We start from the raw sequence: 24691 nt of genomic DNA on the forward strand, positions 1-24691 counted from the left end.
ATTTTCCTTTAGAAAGGGCACTGGGGCTACTGCCCATCGTTAGGGGAGAACCTGCCCTGTCCTATCAGGGAACAGAGCCTATTGTCTCAGTCAGCTCAGGCTGCTGTAACAAACATGCCACAGACTGGGTGGCTTAAACAGCATGCTTATTTCTCACAGTTCTAGAGGCTGGAGGTCCAAGATCAGGGCAATCATGGTCAGGTTCTGGTGAGAGCCTTTCTCCTAGTTCATTGCCTTCTGGCTGCATCCTCTCATGACAGAGAGACATCATCTCTCTCCTGTCTCTTCTTATAAGGGCATTAATCCCATTGTGAGGGCCCCACCCTCATAATTAATTACCTCTGGAAGGCCTCATTTCCAAATACCATCACATTGGGAATTAGGGTTTCAACACATGAATTTAGGGACACATTCAGCATCGCACTTACCCACACGTTTCAGCAGAACCCCCGTACACCCAGCGTTCAGCCTAGAGATGCACCTGAGCAGCAACGGTGGATTATTTCATTTTGTGCTCTTGTTTTCTTAGCTCCAGGGGACCATTCTCCAGTATGTGAAAACACTGATCGAAGTGATGCCCAAGATATGCCGCTTGCCCCGGCATGAGTATGGCTCCCCAGGTGGGTGATGGGGAACCGGGGCAGGGGTGGTGAGAGGAAAATAATGCAAACCCCTCCCGTGGTGGGAAGGGACTCCGGCCACCTGCCTTGGAGGGTCTGCTTCTCTAAAATGCCCACACGCTGGCAGAGCTCTGGGTTTGCATCCTCCCTCTGCCACTAGCTAGAAGCTAGCCCCCAACCATTTTTTATCCCTCTGAGCGGTAGTATTCTTCCATCAGCGAAGGCAAACAATGGCGGCTGGGCCTCCCTCACAGGCCTGCTGGGAAGCTGTACGAGTATGCAAACGGGAGAGCAAGGTTTACTCATAAAGGTCTTCATTAGCTTAGCATTTCTAGGATTCCATCTTCCATCGGCCCCAGGTGGCATTTCTAAAGTGAGTCCGGAAACAGGAGTTTTTACCATTTGACATCTGGGCAGAGAAGTGATTCTTCCCTCATAGTCAGTGGAGTAGAGACTGAATTGGGGGCTTGGGGCATCCAGAAAGATGGTCTTCTGGGTCAGTGTGATTTAGAACAGGAAAGGGCTGGGGCCGAAAACTCTGGTGTTCAGTCTCAGCTGCCCCATGTACTAAGCTGTGTGACTCTGGGCATGCCACTTACCCTCTCTGAGCCTCATCTGAAAACGAGAGTAATACTGCCGATTCATAGTGTTGTTATGAGTATCAAATGAGGGATTGCAGATAAAGTCCTTAGCACAGCATCTAACACTGCTAAATAAATATTAATGCCTGTCATTATTAAGAATTCGGGTAAGTTTTTGGAGGGACCGGGAAAGACCCAGGGCTGCTCACTGTGCGTGTGTGCGTGTGTGGGTGTGTGTGTGTGTGTGTGTGTGTGTGTGTTTTGTTCCATAAAAGATTGGAACCCGCCTCCTGGTCTTCCTCTAATACTGAGCCTGAAGGAAGCCTTACCCCAGGGCCCGAAGGTTTGGCTTTTGGCTGTCCCTGAGTCAGGTCTGGGGCTGCTGCTCAGTTGACAGGTCCCATGAACCCAGCTGAGCTGTGTTACTTCCCCGCTGACGGCCTCTCTGTACCCCCAGGGATCCTGGAGTTCTTCCACCACCAGCTGAAGGACATCATTGAGTACGCAGAGCTCAAAACAGACGTGTTCCAGAGCCTGAGGGAAGTGGGCAACGCCATCCTGTTCTGCCTGCTTATAGAGCAAGCCCTGGTGAGTCCTGAGCCCAGAGGGGAGCGTCCCAGGCTGGGAGGAACCCGCCCCCCGTCAGACTCCTGAGGCCCCACTGCACCTGACCAGGGCCTGCAGCAAGATCCTCGCTCTTCCGGTGGGGCCTGCATCCCACCTTTCTGTGTCAGAGAGCTTGACCAACCGAGTGCTAGAGAAGAACAAGGGTCCCATCCCGCCCACCTTCACCAGCGGCTGGACCTTGGCCATCTGGGAGTCTTAATTTTCCCGTCACTCATTAAACAAATAATGACTCCTTGGCTGCCGTAGGACAGGCGCTGCCCTCCTGGACATAGCAGTAGCCAGTCCCTGCCTCGTGTCCTGGACAATCACGAGGAGACCCATACTGAGCAGTATTTACCCAGAAGTGATGTGGTCACAGTGACAGTCAGTGCCATGAGGGACGAGTGCAGGTTTTAATGGGGACATAGAACCGAGAGCCTGCTGTGGGGTTGAGGGTGAGTGAGAGAGGGTGTTGATAGCCTGCACCTGACCAGGTGCAGGTCTGGGTGGAAGATAAATGGCCAGGAACAAGGGAGACAGATTATTACTATTTTTATTCTGGAGAGGGAGGCGGTGGAAGAAGTAAATAAGCAGAGATTGTGAATGCAGATGGTGCACGTGCTGTGAAGCACTCAACAGGGAACTAGGACACACAGAGAGTGATGGGTGTCGGGAGAGGATGAGACTTGAATGTCTTTAAGAAAAAGCAGCCCATAGTGAACTGGACTGCAGAGGGTAAGGGGACAAGGTCGGGGCTGAGGGGGGAGAAGCAGGTGGCCGCAGTCCCTGGCCATCCCCTTGTGAGATGGAGAGTGAGGGGGTTCGATGGACTTTCTTTAAAGGCCCCTTTGGCCATTCGGAGAAGGACTGGCTGGAAGGTGAGTCAAGGACGAGGCTTTTGCAGTTGTCCATCCCAGGGGTCACCTTGCAGGCAGGCACATGGAGAAGGGAGGGAAAAGGAAGGAATTAGGAAGGAGGGGAACAAAGGTAGAGAGAGATGTGAAGGAGGCCATGATAGCAAGAGCTCAGAAGAAGAGCCCAGGAAGGTTCTTGCTTCCGGTTGTCTGTAAGCCGGCCCGGTCCACGCCTCAGAATCCCATCTCCACAGGAGGGACATGTACACACTGGAAGGTCTGAAATATGCAGGTTTGCTCTTCCTCCATGAGTAATTGCCTCTCCGCTCCCCTTTAGAAGGACTCTCCAGACAGCTAAGTGTTCCTCTTTATAGAAACAGGTTTATAACATGGTTCAGTGGGCCTGGGTTGCCATGGCAACTTAGCCTTCAGCAGTCGTGGGGATGAGATAAGTAGGAAGCACTGCTCTGCTCAAGGCCTCAGGAAGATGAGGAGATGCTGCAGGGGACCTGGGGGGAGAGGAGGGAGGAGGGAAGGGGGAGGGCGGGTGCCTGAAGCCTCAGGTCCTGGGTGTCTCCTGAGCGCACCTCCTGAGCATCAATTACACTTCTCCTGACAGACCCCGAGAGGCAGACTATGGACGGGGCTACAAGGAAAGGGGAAATTTTTCTCAGGCATCCCTGCCTTGGTGGTCACTTGCATGTATCACTGAAGACAACAGGACACTCCTCAGAGCTGAGAGAGACCCCAACAGAGTATATGTTCCAACCCCGCCCCCCATTCATAAGTGGGGAAGTGAGGAACCAGAGAGGGGAGCCACTCGCCCAAGGTCGCACAGCACATCAGCAGCTGAGGTAGAAAAACAAAGTCATAGGTTTTTAGCACCATTCCCAGTCCTGGGGGATGGGGGCAGGCACATAGAAAGGTCAGGGCTCCCGAAAGCTGTGCGCTCCGCTTTCTATATAGACAACTGGGGAAATCCCCAAAGCCATGACACTTTCTGAGGTTAGAATGAGGCATGAGCTTTCTGGAGTTTTTTACTTTATGAAGCTGGAATTACATACACATTTAAATAACATAGCAATTGTTCTCATTAAACAGGGGGACTAGGAGCAAAAATAAGGGGGGTGGTGGCAAGGAGGAAGGAGTGCGACTCAGTGGCCATCCAGGGGGCAGGGCTATGTAAACTGTGGAGCATCCATGCTATGGAGGACTCTGAAGTCATGAAAAAGAATAAGGTACTAGCTCGGCTGATTGGCTCAGTGATTGAGTGTTGGCCTATGAACCAGGAAGTCATGGTTCGATTCCCAGTCAGGGCACATGGCCAAGTTGCAGGCTCAATCCCTACTGTGGGGTGTGCAGGAGGCAGTCAATCAATGATTGTCATCATTGATGTTTCTCTCCCTCCCTCCCTCTACCTCTCTGAAATCAATTAAAAAAATTCTTTTTTAAAAAAGAATAAGGTAATAACTATAGTAACTTTGTACATACCAGCAGAAAACATGGTAAAAGTCATAATATTGAGTGGGGAAAAAGCTAGTCCCAGGACAAGACACACATCAGTATGATGCCATACATGTAAAATAAACAAAACATTAAAACCCACAAAAGAATACTGCATTAAAAAAAAAACTAGGGAAAAAAAGCATAATAATTTAGTCATTTTCTCTATGTATTGGAGGGAACCAGGATTAAAGGTCAATAGGGACTTTACTTTTATCTGGAGTGTCTGATATTTTACACGGAAAGTATATTCGTGTAGTATTATTGAACCGAAAGTAAATATAAAAAGGTAGAAGTGTATATAATAGTTTAGAAAACCTGGAAAGATACTGAAAAGTACAAAGTGAGAAGTCTTGCCCATTTTTCTTTGGTGTCATCTGCCTTTTTCTAACAGACTTGCAGTTCTTTCTGGTGTGGGCTCCATATTGGTGTATATTCTGCAAGCACCTTCTCATTCTGTGACTTGCCTTTTTGTTTTTAACAGTTTATTAGTATCTCATTACTTTTTAGGTAGAGAGAATATAAATTGAAAAGTGATTACTTAGACAAAGGTATATTTTCTTCTATAACTTGGGTGCTTGTAAATTTTCTTAATATTCAGGGTGCATTATTAGTACAGAACCCCATACACCTATGGAGTGGGGTGTTTATTTTCTTGGTGCTTTTAATTAAGGTCCACTGTACATCCAGTAATATACAGAATATGCAGTATTCTCACTGCATAGATTAATTGAATTGTCCATTTTACTTGGGATGGACATTTGAATGATTTGCAGTTGGATACCGTTATGAAAGGAGCTGTCATGAATATCCTTGTACATTTCTTTTGGTGAGTATACGTTCTCATCTGTATCAGGTAAATACATGGCAGTACAATGGCTGAGTCCATGTGTAGACACATGTTTAGCTTCAGTAGAGACTGCCAAGCAGTTTTACAAAATGGTTGTACCCATTTATTTTCCCATTCAGCGAGGTATTGGAGTTTTAATTCTTTGCATCCTCAGGAAAACTTTGTCTCTTTTCAACAATCATAGGCATTCTGGTAGATGTGTCATGTTATCTCATTATGGTTTTTACTTCCCTGATGACCAATGAGGCTGAGTCTCTTTCCATATTGTATTGCCATTTGGACAGCCTCTTTGTGAAATGCTGTTCAATGTTTTCACCTATTTCTTATTGAGTTACCTTTTCTTATTGATTTGTGGCTGTTATTTATATATTGTGGGTATATGTATTGCAAATATATTCCTGCAGCTTGTCTTTTGATGAACAGAAGTTCCTAAGGTGTATTTTATTTTATTTTATTTTATTTTTCCTGTATGGCTGGTGCTCGTTGACTTATTTAAAAAGTCTTCCTTACTGTAAAGTCATGAAGTTAAGTTATCTTCTAAAAGTTTTAGAGTTTAGCCTTTTAAGACGTAACAGGCCTTTAAGTGTGTTATGTATCTGGACTGGATGCTTATGTTTCCTGGGAGGTAGGAATCCAATCGCATTTCTTGCCAAGTTGGCCCAGCACCACTGATTGAAAAGACCTCTCCTCCCCACTCTGCATGGTCGGGCTGCACCTGTCATTTATCCAGCGTCCACAAAGGGTGTGGTTGTGGCAGGCTCTTCCATATTGAGTCTAATCTAAAATGAGTCAGCATTTCTTAAGTAACTGTTTACAAGTCTGTTATGTTTTTCAAGGAAATTCTGCTATGATTGACTAGTATTTTCTCTTTTACCCCGAGAAGTCATAAGGTGGTCAGTAGGGAAATATCCCACCGACACCATGTTTTTATTCAAATATTGTGTGGTTTTCCGCCCATCAACCCATTGCTTGCTATGCTGACACACACCAGGAGGGGGCCCTGTTCATTCACGTGAGGAAGGGAGGCCTCAGTCCACATCTGCCTTTTACTGCCGGGCCTCCCGCGGAGGACTTGAGACTGTTTCCTGCCTTTGACCCTGTTGTTTATTTCTTCTCTCCCCCTCATAGTTGAGTGGGCCACAGCCACAGTCTGGTGGGCCGTGAGAGCTTTGCTTCTCTTACAGGAGGTGAGGAAACGCTGGGCCCAAACTCACAGAATCGAAAGTAGGTCAGATCTGGGGAAACCACCAAGACCATCCAGAGTAGATGTCTCAGCCTCGGCACCCCTGACATTTTGGACAGAGAATCCTTTGTTGTAGAGGCCTGTCCTGTGCACTGTAGGATCATGGGCAGCATCTCTGGGGTCTACCCAGTAGGTGCCAGTAGCACCCTCCCCAGTGTGACACTGAAAAGGTTTCCAGGCACTGCCTGATATTCCTTTGGAGGACAAAACCTCCCCCTACTGAGAACCACCGATCCAGTGCCATCCCCCGTTTCACGGAATGGAAACTGAGGCCCTGAGAGGGAGACGCCCTTCCCAGGGGTTCAGCTAGAGTAGGAGTGGGGCGAGAACCAGGAGCCTTCCGGCAGGCAGGGACAGAGAGGCGATCCGCCGCACTGTGCAGACTGCTGTGTGTGGGTTTTGGGTTTTACTTTTTATGTTTGTCTTAATTCCAGCTTCACATCTGGTTCCTTTATCTCCTGCTCCCACTTTATAGTCCCTTTAATTTGGTTTCCTTGTTGCATAACTGAAATAAATTCACTGCTAGGACACCCAGAGGAGCAGAAAGAAGAACACAAAAGCCACATTGCCACGCTGCCAGAGCCATTGCTCACAGTCCGGAGGACGCCTTCCAGACGCTCTCATGTCTCAGCATATAGATTTCCCTCATGTATGTGTTTTTACTCTGTGTAGTCATAAAAGTGATCTTCACCAAGCGGAGACGTGCAGCCCGGAGGGGGAGCCCCTGACCTGGAGGGGTCTCCTTGAACGGCTGTTTCCAGAGCTCAGTCATTGCTGTGTGCTTGTCCCAGTTCTTGCTGTACCTGCAGACCACAGGTCCTTTCCTTCCATGATAGTTTTATTTCAGTTCACTTACTTCGTAACTTCAACTTATTTTCAAGGAACACTTTACATCACCTCCATTAAAAACTAATCATTTCTTATCACCCTTAGAAAGCAACCAGAATAATAAATTCAATCAGAATAAGGCAAGGCTGTGTCATTCCAGCTGCCGCCTGCTCGGGCCTCTGCACCAGAGGCCTGCTTCCTCTCTGTGTTAAAAACAGAGCTTAGCACATGTTCAAGAGGTAATTGGGTTGCTCTTAGGAAAGGCTGCAAATGGAGACTTTCTCATTAAAGTTGCCAGAACGATGGACAGAAAACTGGGAAGGCAGTAACCTCCTCACTGTGTGCTCACTGTTATGAAATGCCCTTACCCTGTACCCCAATTCGCACCCTTTGGGAACTGCCCACCTTGGTAGACATGGACATGCATTGTTGGGGGTGGGGTGGGAAGAGAGTTACTTTCTAGGCCAGTTTCTTGGTTGTAGAGCTTTCCCAGTTGACCACACATGAGTCTGATCCAGAATAATAACTCTTTTTCCTCTTGACAATTCGGGATGGGGGAAGGGGTGGAGGTGAGACATCACAATATGGAGCATTAATGCAGATGAGGCTCAGATTGGTGGGGAGGACCACACACAGAACCAGATTGGATTAAATGACTGATTTATTTAGCCGGAGCTACAGAGAGCTGGCTCCTGAAGGGAGGGGCCCCCGGAGCAGTAGCGCGTGGACCGCACCTCAGCTTCCCCCTGTACCTGCAGCCCCAGATGAGGGGCCGCAAGCTACAGCTGGTATGTTCTGTACCAAGGAGGGTCATGTGGATGTGGGAAGCCTAATTTCTTGCCTGCTCCACAGGCCCTGTATCCTTGGGGCTTAGCATCAGTATGCGGGAAGCACAGACACTGACCATCTATGTGCATCCATATAAGGGAATGTTTAAACCAGACCGCTGGGCTCTCTGGTCAGGCCCCATCCCCTCCCTGCCTTTCTGAGCCAGAAAACCGCAGGGGATTCCTGAGGGGGCTCGACCTCCAGTTTGCCAGCTCATTTCTCCTCACTCACTTGACAAAGATAAAAACATATGACATTCATGTTAGTGTTATGTGTCTTTCTGTGGCCTCAAAACCCAGAGCAAACTGTTATTTAAGAAAATATTGTTCCGAGATTGCTCTGATGAGACTACCTTTAAGAAATCCGCTAAAATGGGGCGGTGTTTTTCACCCAGAGGCAGAGCCTAAAGGGAGAGGCTATTGTTCTACATGAGCCCGGCATGCCTGGGATCACAGTGACCCCGTTTTTTAAAATATGCGTTTTGAATTTTCATGGTATCCTTCAGCCGAGAGAAAGCAGTTCCCCGTTAACCTCGTGGGCTACATTGGGAACATGAGGTTTTTGTGGTATTTGATGGTCTATCAGTTTTAAATTAAGTGAAACAGAAAAGGACATTTCTAAGGCTGAAAGCAGTGCCAAAATAAAACACTCATCCCTTGAAGAATTTTGATGTGGGTTCCTTACCAATAAAATATGTTTTGCATTCTGACCAAAAACCTTTTGGCTTTGACTTGCACTGTTGGCAAAGAGCAATTTTACATTCGGGCTTGATCCTTATTAATCATCTAATGATCACCTCTCTTGTAACATAATACATTAGTGTTGTCCTAGGCAACAGGAATAATAAGCATCACTGTGGCGCTTGGTAGGTGCAGAAACTTCAGAAAACTCATCGTGGTTGGATCCCAGTTAAAAAAAAGAAAAACTATAGAAGAAATTTTTTAAGAACTGAGCAAATTTTGGTATTGACTGCATATTATATGATATTAAGAATTTTTAAATTTTTTATTGATTGATTAATTTAGAGAGAGGTGGGGGTGGGGGGGACATTGCTTCTTGTATATGCCCTGGCCGGGGATCAAACAGGCAACCTTGGTGTATCGGACGATGCTTTAACCAACTGAGATACCTGGCCAGGGCTAAGAATTTTTTTTTAGCGTTGTGATCATATAGTACTGAGGATGTCCTTGTTTTTAGGAGTTGCGTGTTGAAGTATCTAACGCCGAGTAATGCAATAGCTTTAACTTATGTTCAAGTGATTCAGTAAAACATATAGTCAAAGCAGATGTAGCAAAATGTTCGCAGTGATGCTGCATCAAGGGTATAAGGATGTTCATTGTTCTTTCAAGTATTTTGTTTCTTTAACATTTTTCATAACACAAACTTGAGGGAGAAAAAGGTAAGGTTGGTTTTAGGAAAGATGATTGTCCTGTAGGCCCGTGGCCACTTACAGATCAAGCCAGACAGTCCTGGGAGGTCTCAGCTCCCCCTTTCACCCATTTCTTCATTTAATAAGAAGCACTACTGTCTTTACTTATATCCTAACTAGAGGCCTGGTGCACAAAATTTGTGCACAGGGCGGGGGGGGGGAGGGCGTTCCCCTCAGCCCAGCCTGCACGCTCTCCAATCCGGGATCCCTCTCACAATCCGGGACCGCTGGCTCCTAACTGCTCACCTGCCTGCCTGCCTGATCACCCCTCACTGCCCCCCCTGCCGGCCTGGTCGCCCCACGCAGCATGCTGTTTGGTTGTTACTGTTACTGTGACGGCGTCCCAGACAATTTGCATATTCCTCTATTATTAGTATAGATAAATACGCAGTACCTCCCAATTAAAGAAATGGCATCTCTAAGTCTAAAGACCATCACACAGAAGAAGACCAAAAAGGCATCAAGAACCAAAGGAGAAGGCAAGGGTATCGAGCCCACAACCTGGGCATGTGCCCTGACCGGGAATCAAACCCTGACCTCCTGGTTCATAGGTGGACGCTCAACCACTGAGCCATACTAGCTGGGCTGATCAGTTTTTAAAAAGAAAACTGTAGACTGGAGGGGCTTGGAAGACTCTCAGAAGGTGAAATTTGAATAAGTCTTTGTGTAGTGGTAAGAGTGAGGGGAGAATGTTGGTTTGGGAGGAATTTATAGGTATAAATTTATGGGTATAAATTTGACCACATGAGTGGTCCTGAACCTTACCTTGGAATCACACCAGCAGATCTTCCAAAATTTGTTGCCTGCAAAGAAACTACTTACACAAATTCAGGATAGAGGCTACCTTTGGAGGGTGGAGAACACAGGTATCAGTAACTTCCTATTTCTTTTTTCTGGAATATGGCTCAAGATTCATTTCATTCTTCAAGCTGCATATACATATTACAGTATGTTCAAGTTTAAAGAATGTTAGTAGCTATGACCAGAAACCCAGCAAATAAAGCAACAAAGGATGTAATCCTAATCAGATATGAGTGAGGCTAAAAAGTTTCTCAGGTGGTGAGATTTTAAGTAATTTTCTCCTGTTTCTGTTTTTTATAATTTTTTTTCATCACATCATATGTATCCCAAGGCTTTGGCTGCATGGGCTGCTGTGGAAAAGCAGTGGGTGTGGAAGTGAGGGAGCCCTGGGTCTCAGTGTCCACCCCACTGCTTCTTTATCACTCACTGTGTTTGGGAACTTCACCTTCCTGAGAGCCTCCATGTCCTCGCCCATAGGATGGGATCGTAAGAGCTGCCTCCCAGGATGTTCTGGGGTGTAGGGCAGATAGTGGGTACAAAGCACCTGGCACACGGTGCTCAGTAAATACTCATTTCCTCTCATTCCCTGGAGAACAGGTGATTATGTTGTTACAGACTCTTGGTTCTAGGGAAGGACCCTGAGACACCGTTTAATCCAACTTCTTCACTTTGTTCCATTTAAATTGTTCTTAATTGCACCTGAAAACAAATTAAAAAATATAGATGAGCTCATGATGCAAAGCATCCTTCTTGGCTCGACTGCACCTCTCCCCACCTGCATCCCACTCGCCAGGCAACCTGCTCTCATCATTCCTGATTCACGTTCTTCTAGTTATCTCCGTGATGCCTAATAATATGAGGATGACCCCTGTTTCTTCCTTAGCCACTTTAGACAATACTTACAGACTCCCTATTTGGAAAGATGAGATTTTAGCTCATTTACATCTCTTCTCACTCTTCCTCTCAATATTTCATTATACTACTTATAATTTCTGTTGTTTTCTCTTGTAACCAGCGATAATATATTTACATTATACCTCTAGTGCAGCAGTAATATTGATTCTACACACTCTCAGTGGACTTCACAGGCCAGTGGCTGGGTGGGTTCCTGGGCAGAGTTGAAGGTGAAGTGTGGATCCTTTCAGACTGAGATTGGACAAGAGGGAGGTCAGCGGTTAGCATTGGCACCCACAGTGGAAGCTGGTTTGGATCCCTGACGCAGGCTTGTGTGTGCTCCACACTGAACTAGACATTAGATAGATAGATAGATAGATAGATAGATAGATAGATAGATAGATAGATAGATAGATATTATTGATTTCAGAGAGGAAGGGAGAGGGAGAGAGAGAAAGAAACATCAATGATGAGAGAGAATCATCGATTGGCTGCCTCCTGTACGCCCCCCACTGGGGATCGAGCCCACAACCCGGGCATGTGCCCCTGACTGGAATCGAACCTGGGACCCTTCATTCCGCAGGCTGACGCTCTATCCACTGAGCCAAACCACCCAGGGCTGAACTAGACATTTTTATCATCGCTATGGCCTCAGCAAACAAATGCTGAACAAATACCTCCCAAGAAGGTGTTGCAGAGTATGCAGCCACCTCACTATGCAAATGGCCACGTAACGCCTCCTCTGGGAGCTCCTTGGCAAATGTTTTCCCACCTTTACCAGGACACCGCATCCTTGTGTCTTTCCTCACCTTCATTAACAAATGGCATTGCCAGGTGGAGAACACACAGGAGGCATGCCAGCATGAAGCATCCTCCCCAGGAACCTTTGGAGTCCTGAAGTTTGCAAACTCAGCGTGGTAGTGGGGAGGAGAGGGGTAAATGGAACACTCTCGTCTCCCCCAAAGAAATCTGAAGTGGAAGCTCATCATGTAAAATGGATAAGTCAGCAACATTGCCTCTTTTCCCGTCTCCTAAATGTCTCCCAAGATCAATTTCACCCACATTAACAAAACAGAAAGTGGATAGTTCATACAACGGGCAACTTTTCTAGTAACAAGACATTTCTAGGAGCAACTAAAATTTTGGAAGCAAACAAGAAAGATAAAAAACTTGGCAGTGGGGTTATGTGTATCTGCTTGGATACTTCAGCAGTTCCTCATTGCCCTTCAAATAAAATCCAGGCTTCATACCATGCCTATGAGGCCACACATGAACTGGTCCCTCCCTACCATCAGGGCCTCAGACTGGACTATGATTCCTGCATCACTTTACTCCAGTTGACTTTCTGCCCCAGGCCCTTTGCACTGGAATGCTCTTACCTCATACCTACATAGCTTGCTCCCTCACTTCATTCCATTCTTTATTTAAATGTGTTTGCCTCAAAAAAGATTTTTACCTAACCACCTTCTCTCAAGTAGTCCCTTCCCCAGTCACTCTAGCTTATTACCCTGTTGTGCCTTATCACTATGTGAAATTTCCTGATTTATTTACCTTTGTTTATCTGTTTCTATGAACTAAACTGTAAATGCCATATGACTGCAAAGATCTAGTCTAACTTGTTCAACATCATATCTGCAAAACCTAGAACAGTGCCTAGTGCTCAATACATATTTGTAAGATGAATGGATGTAATAGTATTCTTGTATTTGGAGGATTGTCATATAGATAAATATACTCATTTACATACTCATCTAAGAAACATAAGGGGGAAATATTCATTCACTTAATAAATAATTGAGAAACTATTATGTCCTAGGCTCAAAAATGAATTGGGCTGCCTCCAGAAGTTCTGAGCTATTGATTACTGGAGGTATAGAAGAGTAGCCTGAATGTTATCTTAAAAAAGAAGTTATTAAATCAGTATCTAGGCCTCTATCATAAGGAACTAGAGAAAGAAAAGCAAATTAAACCCAAAGCAAGCAGAAGAAAGAACATAATAAAGATAAGAACAGGAATCAGTAACATTGAAAGCAAAAACTATAGAGAAATATGAATGAAACTAAAAGCTGGTTCTTTGGGGGGGAAAAAATCAATGAAATTGATAAACCTCTAGCCAGACTGACCGAGAGAAAAAAGAAAAGACACAAATTACCAATACCAGGAATGAAATAGGGAGATTACTATAGATCCCACAGACATCAAAGGTCTACTGCAAGCAACTCTATGTCCACAAATTAAACTTAGATAAAAGGAGCAAGTCCTTGAGACACACAAACCTCCAAACTCACTCAGAAATATCGATAACCTGAATGGTCCTATTACTAAAGAAATGTTATACCTAGTTTTTTAAAAAATTTTTTTATTCAGAGAAGGAGGGAGAGGGAGAGAGAGAGAAAAACATCAGTGATGAGAGAGAATCATTGATTGGCTGCCGCCTGCACACCCTCTACTGGAGATCGAGGCCACAACCAGGGTATATGCCCTGACTTGGAATCAAACCATGACCTCCTGATTCATAGGTCAATGCTCAACCACTGAGCCAACCAGCAGGGCTATACCTCGTTTTTTGTTGTTGTTTTTAAAACTTTCAGCAAAGAAAACTTCAGATGCAGATGGTTTCACTTGTGAATTCTAACAAACACTTAGGGAAGAAGTAATACTGATTCTACACCCTCTCTCCCAGAAAATACAAAAGGGTAATCTCTTCCCAACTCATCTTATGAGGTCAGCATCATCCTGATTAGTGAGTTGGAGGGTTGGCCCAGCTAGCTGCTTTGAACCCACAGGCCTCACAACCAATGAGACAAACACAGTCTGAGGTCCGTTATCTCTGCTTGATCCCACTGTCACTCATTCGAATTCTTCAGCAAACTCCTTATAAGATTATAATGAAAATGTGCTGTACACTCATCGTGTGCCAGGGACTTTGCTATGAAGTTATGCATTCTCTCAATCAATCCTCACAGCAGCCCATTAAAATGGGTACTATTCACATCTTCATTTTGCAGATGAATAGTCTCAGAGAGACTAATATCCCACAGCTAGCAAGTAAAGTGGCAGGATTTGAACTCAGGTCTGGCTGACTCCAGTGCTCAAATTTTTAGGAATGAAAATTCTTCCTGGTTTAAAGTGATTTTTAAAAAATTTCCCTCCATCTCTCTTTGCAGTCTCAGGAGGAAGTCTGTGATTTGCTCCATGCTGCGCCCTTCCAAAATATCTTGCCGCGAGTCTACATCAAAGGTAAGAAACCACTAACAGCCACTCAGTAGCCAACTTGATTTTGAACTTTATGCTTACTTTGTCCCAATAAACCAGATCTGCAGTCAGAAAGGGAGAAGGTTAAAGTTTTGGGCAGCTATGAAATGGTCACAGAATGGTAGACTTGGATGGTGCTCCAGGCCTGTTTCTTCGTCCTTCTGGAACATCCCTAGCCTCTTGCTGTCTAGCCTGGGTTTGAATCCTTCGAGTGATGGGGAACTCTCATCATCCCACGAGGTAGATGATTCCATTGTTGAACAGAGAATAGAATCTTTTTCCTTATAGTGAGTCCTGATCACACTCATCAAAAACAAGGAGAACAGTTCTACAGACTCCATTCAAGTTTTAGAATGCAAATAGGTCGCCGCATCCTCTGGGAGTGTCCCTTCCCCAGGTCCCCCTGTTGTGGCCTGAATCTCACTCTCTGCCTACTGCTCCTTTGACAGAGGGGGAGCGTCTGGAAGTCCGGATGAAACGCCTGGAAGCCAAGTACGCCCCGCTTCACCTGGTCCCTCTGATAGAGCGGCTGGGGACCCCTCAGGTACGATCCTTCACCGAAAGGAGCTTTAGAGGGAGAGCATTTGGTCCAGCCCCTCCTTTTACAGGGAAACTGAGGCCCAGAGAGAGGAAGAGATTGTCTAACCACAAAGCCTGTTAGTGGCAGGGCAGGTCTGGAGTGAGATTTGCTGGCTCTCAAGCCTGAGTTCTTCCTTCCACCTGCTGTGTCCTCTATGCTGCCAAGAAAGAAGGAAGTCAGACAAGTACCCATGATGCCCTGTTCGATTTCAAGAGTTCTGCTATGTTATCTCTCAGAATTAAAACTCCACACACCCTGTGAGCCAGCAGCCCACGTCTGCACATCTTTGCCAGGGAAATGCTTGCAGAAACCACGTGTTTACTGCCGTGTTGTTCATTAAAGCAAAAGCTAGAAGCAACCTAAATGTCAGTCAGTGCAGGGTTGACTAAACAAAAGGAGGTGACATCATCTAAACTCGGAGCGCTCGTTATGTAATCATGAAAAGGAAAATTCGATCCGGGTGCATCCTTGTGTAGATCATAAGCACATGGCTGGATGAATAAAGCAAGTTGTTACACCACAGCTCATACAGTTTGATGCCATTTGTACATTTTTAAACCCCCCCCCACACACACACACAAAAATAAGCATATAAGTAAAACTTTTCCTAGAAAATGATACACATCTAGGTCAAAATGGTGGCAAGCCCTGAAGAAGATGAGAGACAGAGATGGGGGGATCAAAGACCAGCCTCCTCTGAGATGCTCGAATGTTATCAAAGGTGAATGGGCATGAATTCGGCAACTGATTTTTACAAACCAGTCCTACCAGTGGCTTTGAATGTGAAGGCGAGTAAGACAGGAACCCCTGCCTTCAGAGAACTCACAGACTGTGCAGGGGGTCAGGACAGAAGGAAAATGGGGAGAAAGAGACAAGAAAACCATGTGCTGAACCAGGGCAGAATTCAGGAAGAAGAGAGACAGGGCCCCAGAGGGAGCCAAGCCGAGTTTGTGCGTTTTGGTCGCCAGAGCTCACTGTCAGAGGGTTAGGATTCAGCTCGCTCTTGGGCTTGCATTCCTGTGGTCCTCTGTCCTGTGTGTATCTGAAGACTCACACTCTGGGGTCTCTCTTCTCTTGAAAAGCACAGCAAGCATTTGGGGCAAATTGCAGAGCCGATCCGCCCCGGTGTCACCCTGATGCGCCAGACCCTCTGCATGCCACCCGCCTCCTCCTGAAAACGTGACTAACAGTTCCGTGGGCAGGCTCTTTGAGTCACCCCTCAGGGAGTTCAGACACTGTGCAGGGCGCACACTTTCTTTCCCGGCCTTCGGGGGCTGAACAGAGGAGACCTCTAACGATTTCCTTTTAGGGAGAAATCCCCCAGGCCGGCAACATAGCAGTGTGCCTGCCCCTCAGCTGGTGTCATCCTACAAGAATCCGGGCCCTCGCACCGGGCTATGGCATGCGTTTCCACTCAGAGCGCTGGATTCCTGCCCTGCTCTGGCCAACACCATTTCCTGGGGACCGATATAAATCGCAATTTGTCAAACGCTGAGTATTGTATAAACAAAAGCCTAGACAGTCTGCAGGAGAGGAAATGCCAGTTTTACAAATCTGCCGGCCCTCAAGAAAGAGTCCAAAACTGTGCTCATCCTGTGGGCCCAAGAAGAGTTAACTAAATATTAACTTCTGAGCTGGCTGGGGTTTGGGGGGCTCATGTAATACAGGGTGAGGCAAAAGGAGGTTCATAGTTGTTCATATGGAAAATTATACAATAATGAATACGTAATAATACAAGAATAAACTCTGTGTTTCGCTTCCTCACAACTATACACCTCCTTTGCCCCACCCGTATCTAGGTTGGTGACGGCAGTTCTGCTACATATTCAAAGTCAGGAGGTTTTGACATGATTGCATCACTTGCATTGGTTTCTGGGACACATTGAGGTGACCTGACTTGTTGCCCAGTGCTGTCCTGGAAGGAACACTCTGGCAGAGGGTCAAAAGACAGGGGTCCTGGTCCCCGCTTCACCCCTGCATTGTCACATAACATAACGCTAGACATTTAATATCTCAGTCTTGGTTTTCCCATCTATTAAATGGGCTAGTAGCTGTTTTGTTTTGCCTTGCATGATCATTATGATGAACAAATAAGTAAAAGGCTTCTAAAAACACAAAGAATTATTTTTTTAAGAAGAAGAGCATCAGTCCTGCCAGCTTGACTCAGTGGTTGAGCATCAACCTATGAACCAGGAAGTGGCAGTTCGATTCCCGATCAGGGCATGTGCCTGGGTTGCAGCCTTGGTCCCCAGTGGGGGGCATGCAGTAGGCAGCTGATCAATGATTCTCATCATTGATGTTTCTATCTCTCTCTCCCTCTCCCTTCCTCTCTGAAATCAATAAGAAATATTTTTTTAAAAAAGGAGGATATCATTCTCCTTCAAAGGTCACTAGATGTAATCAGAGCGCTCCATGTGGAAATGTATTTCCATGTGGTTTCACAGGTGCTTCGTCTAGTCCAGGGGTGAGCAAACTTTTTGACTCGAGGGCCACAATGGGTTCTTAAACTGGACCGGAGGGCCGGAACAAAAGCATGGATGGAGTGTTTGTGTGAACTAATATAAATTCAAAGTAAACATCATTACATAAAAGGGTACGGTCTCTTTTTTTTTTTAGTTTTATTCATTTCAAACGGGCCGGATCCGGCCCGCGGGCTGTAGTTTGCCCACGGCTGGTACTCTAGTCCCTTGTTAACTCAGAAAAGAATGGCAGAAAATGAGAGAACCCCCTCCCTCGAGTGGAATAAAAATGGATAAAATTTATGTTAAACTATATATATATATATATATATATATACACTCATACATATATTTATGATCATATATTTATGATCATATATCACCAAGCACAAATTGGGGTATTTACAGCAAATAGTCTATAATATACTTTTTCAGAGAAAAAAAAAATGACAGCATACCAAACGAAGAAAGCACATGAAAGAAAACTGACAACATAAAAAATATATATGCCGACAAACATCTGAGAAAGTGTCCAGCCTTCCCAGTAGTCAGGGAAAAGTAATTGAAAATCACAGGGAACAACCTCTGTTCATCTCTCGGGCTGGTGGACGGCTTCTCTGAACAGCGGAGCACCAGGCAGGATCAGGAACAGGCTTCACACAGACAGGCACGCAGGGGCCCAGCTCTTCTTGAGACGGGCCTGTCACCGTGTGGCAACTGCCTTTAAACTATACAGTGTACTCTTTGATGGAGCAGTTCTCCTTCTAGGGTTTTATCCTAAGGCAATAACTAGAGGTAACCTCAGCAAGTGTTCTGTGTAAGGCTGGTTGTGTAGGGATTGTCTGTAATGGTGAAGATTTGTAAACAATTTAAAATAACCCACAAGAGGAGAGGACTAAATAAATGATAGTGTGTCAGTGGCCAGTTTGTGTAGCCATTAAAAATTCATGTGAAAATATGGAAGGAAATGGTTTTTTAGAGAAAAAAAAGCAATACAGATAAGATGACTCAAATTTTGTTAAAATATCGATGTCTATACACACATACATGAACACAAACAAATGATGCATCGGTATTTTAAGAAACCTCATCTCTGGGTAATGGGGTCTATGGGAAATTTTTATTTTCTTACGTTTTATTTTTTTTTTCTAGATTTTACCCAGTGACCATCCATGTATTTATAGTTCACAGGAAAACTGTAAGGCTAAACACTTTTTTAAGGAAAGGAATAAAGCCCCTAACCATTTCGGTCAAGGCCCCTATGGTTGACTGTAAGTAGGTGGGGGTGGGGTGGTCACCAGAATTCATAGTCTTTCTGCAGACTTATAAACCCCCTTGCTAATTTTTTAATCCCCCCACAATTGTCAAGCCTTGAGGATTGATTCAGACTAACTAAATGCACAAGAGATTAATTAGTCACTCAGAACTCTCTGTATGAACTTATGAAGGAGAATATTCCTGACTCAAGATCCTGTATTTATTTATGAACATCTTCACTGTCCTGGGCACTCCCTTTCTGAAGGGAAGAACCAAATGCCAGCCTGGCAGAGAGTTGCCTGTGAGAACGAATCAAGCCCCAGGCCCAGGATTCTGTAAGAGCGATTCCTAGTTCACCGTGGCAACTTGAGTGCTCCCTTCCCTGCTCAGGAGCTGCCTTCTCTGCCCACAGAATCAAGACGAGTCCCCTTGAATCAGGGTTCCCTCTCCTTCCTGTTTGAAACAAATGTTGTGAAACTCTTCTTCCCCAATTCACAGTTTATTTGGAGACTTCGTTCAGCATGTTGTTGTCATGACAACTGCACTCCTGGCCCACAATATCCTAACAGGCTCCCACAGTGGTGTTTCCTGATTTATTTCCCTCCACAGATTAATTGAGAGGTTGTCTTCTTCCTGGGGGCTCCAGGGTGAGAGCTTGCATCAAGAAATCAGGCAGGCCCCTCCCCACCAGGCTCCCTGTAAAATGAGCTCTCTGGGGAGACCACCTCCTGGGGAGCCCATCCCACAAGTACCCTGTGGATCTTTTGGTCTTAGAAGCCACCCTCTTTAGCTTTGTCCCTAGATTTGGAGACCATACTTTGACCTTAGATGTTAGCATCTCTCGTACTTTGCACATGGCTTTTGAGGCCTGTGCCGCTATTTTTACTCGGCACTCAGACAGTAATGCGTCTTGATGTGCTGGTCTAGCCACCCGATGGCCAGGGATTCAATAAGCAGACGCCAGGGGAGAGCCAGTTTACGTTATTAATAGAGATCATTTACAGTGGTCAGAGGACTTCTAGCTAGAGGAATTAATTCTGGGAATTCGGTGGCAAATTTTAAGAGTAACATACGCTATTGTAACACATTCAACTGTACAGAAGTATTTAAAGTAAAAAGGGAAACTCTCACCCACTTCGTCAAGCCCATCTGTTCTCACAACTGATGTTAATCCTTCTAACCTTCTAAAATGTTTTACACACACCCCACACAGAGTTGTGTGTGTGTCTGTGGGCTTGTGTGTTATTGATGTCTTTTAATAGGATTATAGTATATGTCCTTTCCTACAACCTGCTCTATTCACTTAACAATTTAACCCACGGACCTACCAGGATTCAGAGCCTCACTGTATCACTCACTGGCTGCCTCCCCGAACCTCAGTTTCTTCATCTGTAAAATGGAAATATAATGGCACATACTGCACAGGGTTGGCGTAAGGAATAAATGAAATCAATACTTATCAAGTGCTTAGAACAGGGCCTGCTATGTTACACACTCAGTGAGTATGAGCTAGAAGTCAATAGCACCATAGTAGCAATCATACCGTTAGTAGGATCGTCTCAGTCTTTTCAGTGTCTACCTAGCATTTCACTCATTACATGGGTGTATCAAAATTCTTTAAAACTGTTCCTCTATCCATGGCTCCTGGACTTTACTTACTACCAGACTTCCCTGCTGCTGCGCTCAGGTTTACAAAGTTAATGCTCTGCTATGGGTAAGACGTCAGTTCTGGTGAATGAATTCCAGGTATAACCAGCTCCAGCATTTGGGAATCTCTGAGATGTAGATAGAAGGTTTATATATACGCTTCTGTCCCCAGCAAATTGCCATCGCTCGGGAGGGTGACCTGCTGACCAAGGAGCGGCTGTGCTGCGGCCTGTCCATGTTCGAGGTCATCCTGACCCGCATTCGGAGCTACCTGCAGGACCCCATCTGGCGGGGCCCGCCACCCACCAACGGTGTCATGCACGTGGACGAGTGTGTGGAGTTCCACCGGCTATGGAGTGCCATGCAGTTCGTCTACTGCATCCCCGTGGGGACCAATGAGTTCACAGCCGAGTGAGTACCCCCTAGGGAAGGCGGGTCACCTCCAATTAGCTGGTCCCCCCAAGAGGCATCAGCTGCCAGAGCCCAGCCAGAAACGTGGTGGGCAGGGGCAGGGCTGTCCAATGACTATTTATTGAGCACATACTATGTGCCGGTCGCTGTGTGAGGTGCTGGACCTACACCAGTGCTGAGCAAAATTAGACAGTTCCCGGCCTTGTGGAGGTTAGGGGGTCTATGGAGAGACATAAGGCACATTGAATGAGACAGCAAGGGCAGGAAGGATGACAGATGGGGAGAAGTAGGTTATTAAAATTTAACTGATGGACTGGAACTGAGCCTTGGACATCACTGGGATTTATATCTTAGGGGGGAGAAGGGCACATTCCAGGAAAGACAACACGTGGCCGGAGGCAGAGATGAGCGTGTGCATGTGAGCGTGCACATTAGGGACTGTGGACCGCATATGAGGGCCCTTGTCTTTCTGAGACTGGAAGCTGGGCTGATTGAATGGGCAGGAGGGGGAAACCTGCCCAGGTTGGGTTGCGGCTGAGGACAAGAAAGAGCAGAGAGATGATCCCTCGGCCTCCCAGATTACCCAAATTGCTGTTGAGACTTGGAGCGTGCAGGCTGAGCTGTATCAGACTCAAGAGGACTTGCAGCCCCCACCCCACACACCGGCAGCATCTGCTCATGGGCCCCCGTGCCCCGTCCCTGCCCTCCTGTCCTCCTGTCCTGCACTGGCCAGTTAGTCTCCTGTCTGAAAGGGCTCTTCCCCTCACAGGTGCTCCCGGGCTCCTTTATGGGGCCCAAACAGATTCTTCTTTGACTTGTTGGAAATAGCAGCCATATAAATCTCATGGGCTGGTTGGTTTTTTCCTTGCAAATATTTCTTCTTCAAAGGCGATTTTTCTTATATTAGTGGGACAACAGACTGACACCTCTCTGTGGTTAGAAGAGCTTATAATATAACCACAGTCCCTGGAACAAGCGAATCTATAGCTTCTCTTGTACCCATTTCACAGATTAAGGTATTGTCCCAGAGACCAGCTACTCACTAGCAGTGCTCCTGGTCTAAGACGAGGCCCCTTCCCACCCCTCCCTGCCTCTCACTCCAGCTGCTTCCTCTCCTGCTTCCAGGCAATGTTTTGGTGATGGCTTGAACTGGGCCGGCTGCTCCATCATCGTCCTGCTGGGCCAGCAGCGTCGCTTCGACCTGTTTGACTTCTGCTACCACCTGCTGAAAGTGCAGAGGCAGGACGGGAAGGATGAAATCATTAAGAATGTGGTAAGCAGCTGGGGCCCGGGAGATGGGGCCAGGCCTGACAAGCAGGCTTTTCTCTGAAAAGGAGGGTGAGCTGATTATGGAGCCAACTCCCCGCACTGCAGGGAGGTACAGAGACACTCAGCGGAGGGGATCTTCTCATAGGAAGCCGTGAATCATTCGCTCATAACCCGCTGGGATGAATCAGGTCACCCTGCAGGGCAGGGCCGGGCCGGGCTCCAGACCTGAAATACACCTTCCCTGTGCCAGCCAGGCTCGGCCGATGCCAGTTCCTCGTCTGCACAAACTTTCACTGAACGTGGGAGTTGTGCAGGCGTGGGGTACGCAGTGCTGTTGGGGGAGCCTCCAGGAGGGCTGTCTAAACCAGGCTGAGGAGGGAGGGGGCAGGCAGAGGAGACTTGCCAGGGAGGTGATGCTCAGACCAAGTTCAGGATGATCAGCAACAAATAGCCAGGCAGAAAATGGGGTCCAGAATGTTCCAAACAGAGGGGCAGCTACAGCAAAGACACAGACATGAGGATGTGTGGCTGGAACCAAGGGTGGGTATTCAGGACCAGCTGAGGGGAGAGAGGCAGGGGCCACCTCAAAGGGTTGGTTTTTGTTTTGTTTTGTTTTTTCATTATGGGAGAATATATAGAACATAAAGTTTACCATTTTAACCATGTTAAGTGGAGAGTTTCACTATTCTCACATTTCAGTGTATTAAGTACACTCAGTACGCTCACATTGTTGTGCAGCCATCACCACTATCCCCAGAACTTATTCATCTCCCTGAAACTCTGCCCATGAAACACTAACTCTTCATCTCCTGCTGCCCCCACTCCTCCCCTCCCCACCCCCACCGCCCAGCCGCTGGCAACCACCCTTCCACTTTCTGCTTCTGTGAATGTAACTACTGTAGGGAATTCATATGGTGGGATCCTCATTTAGCATTCTGTATTTAAGGTTCAGCAGGTTGTAGCACATTTCAGAATTTCCTTCCTTTTTAAGGCTGAATACACCACATTTTGTTCATCTGTTGATAAACATTTGAATTGCTTCCACCTTTTGGCTGTTGTAGAAAATGCTATTGTGATCATGAGTGTACAAATAACTGTTCAGGTTCCTGCTCTCATTTATTTGGGGTATATACCAAAGGTGGAATTGCTGGGTCATATGGGACTTCTATTTTGAATTTTTGAAGAACCACCATGCTGTTCTCCATAGGTCTGCACCCTTTTACATCCCCAGTAAGGCACAAGGGTTCCAATTTCTTCGCATCCTCCCCAGCATTTGTTATTTTCTGGACTTTTTTGGTAATAGCCATCCTAATGAGTGTGAAGAGGCATCCCATTGTGATTTGATTCTCATTTTTTTCTTAATGATTAGTGATGTGAGCATATTTGTTTATCTTCTTCCGAGAGTCCATTCTAGTCTTTTGTTCACTTTTTACTTGTTTTGTTGTTGTTGTTATTGAATTGTAAGAGTTCTTTATATGTTCTGGATAGTAATCCTTTATCAGGTATGTGATTTACAAGTATTTTCTCCCATTCCATGGATTGCCCTCTCACACAGCTGGTAATGTCGTTTGATTCAGACAAGCTGTTTAATGTAGTCCAGTTTATTTTTTTCTTTTATTACCTGTGCTTTTGGTGTCACATCCAAGAAATCATTGCCAAATTCAATGTCACGAATTTTTTTCTCTACCTTATCTTCTAAGAGTTTTTAAGTTTTAGTTCTTACGTAGACCTTCGATCCATTTTGAGCTAATTATTTGTATATGGTATAAGGCAAGGATCCAATTTCATTCATTTGCATGTGGATGTCCAGTTTTCCCAGCACCATTTGTTGAAAAGACTACCCGTTCTCCATTGAATGATCTTGGCACCCTTGTCAGAAATCATTTGACCGTATATGGAAGAATTTATTTCTGGGCTATCCATTCCATTGATCTCTATGTCTGCCTTCATGCCAGTGCCACTCTGCTTTGTAGTAAGTTTTGAAACTCACAAGGTGTTTTATGGACAAGTTAACATTTGATTACCAAGCTCTGGGAACCCATAGAAACCTTTAAGCAAGAGAGTGATGGGATCATTGAGGCATCAGGACCCTAGACCCCAACCTCACTGAATTTTTCTCTTGCTCACCCTTTATTTCTCTATCTCCTCCTCCCACCCCTAACCTGAATGGCTGTGTCTTTTGCAGCCGCTGAAAAAAATGGCAGACAGGATCAGGAAGTACCAGATCTTGAACAATGAGGTTTTTGCCATCCTGAACAAGTACATGAAGTCCGTGGAGACAGACAGTTCCACCGTGGAGCACGTGCGCTGCTTCCAGCCACCCATCCACCAGTCCCTGGCCACCACCTGCTAGGCGGGAGGTCCTGCAAGCCCTCAACCTGGAGGAGACCACGCAGCAGGAGAGAGAAAGCCATGGCCAGCCCTGCAATGGGGTCCGACTGGACAGCGTGTGGGATGGACCTGGAAGCCAATAGGAACCTCCCCAAACACATCTACACTCCCAAGCTGGGCCTGTGCATGCTCTCCCCTGACATCTCCATGGTGGTTTTGCCCTAGCATAAATGAAAACAACACAAAACAAAAAACCAGGGCATATGTGCTTTTGTTTTCTCCTTTCTTTCCTCAGCTGTGTTAAGAGCCCTAGTTTCACCCTTTCTCCATCTCACAGCCCCACCCCACATCTGTGGTTGCTTCCCAACACTTCCTCCCAGATGGTGACCTCCTACCCGGTGCCCACGTGTGTGCTGTGTTAAGAGCCCTAGTTTCACCCTTTCTC

The 24691-nt window shown here is 46.1% G+C and overlaps 1 protein-coding gene across 1 annotated transcript in view; it reads left to right on the forward strand.

Annotated features, from left to right (window-relative positions):
• Positions 1 to 24468, forward strand: part of CYFIP2 (cytoplasmic FMR1 interacting protein 2) — a 91772-nt gene extending 67304 nt beyond the window's left edge. Inside the window, exons 25-31 of the mRNA XM_014543051.1 lie at positions 530 to 620; positions 1659 to 1789; positions 14205 to 14277; positions 14742 to 14836; positions 20408 to 20646; positions 21772 to 21919; positions 24101 to 24468. Of these exons, the coding sequence (XP_014398537.1) occupies positions 530 to 620; positions 1659 to 1789; positions 14205 to 14277; positions 14742 to 14836; positions 20408 to 20646; positions 21772 to 21919; positions 24101 to 24268 (945 nt within the window). The 3' untranslated portion in view covers positions 24269 to 24468. The remainder of the gene's footprint in view (positions 1 to 529; positions 621 to 1658; positions 1790 to 14204; positions 14278 to 14741; positions 14837 to 20407; positions 20647 to 21771; positions 21920 to 24100) is intronic.
• The last annotated feature ends 223 nt before the right edge of the window (positions 24469 to 24691 follow it).

The sequence above is a fragment of the Myotis brandtii genome, unplaced genomic scaffold (assembly GCF_000412655.1).
Source record: "Myotis brandtii unplaced genomic scaffold, ASM41265v1 scaffold32, whole genome shotgun sequence".
In the NCBI taxonomy this organism is placed as follows: Eukaryota; Metazoa; Chordata; class Mammalia; order Chiroptera; family Vespertilionidae; genus Myotis; species Myotis brandtii.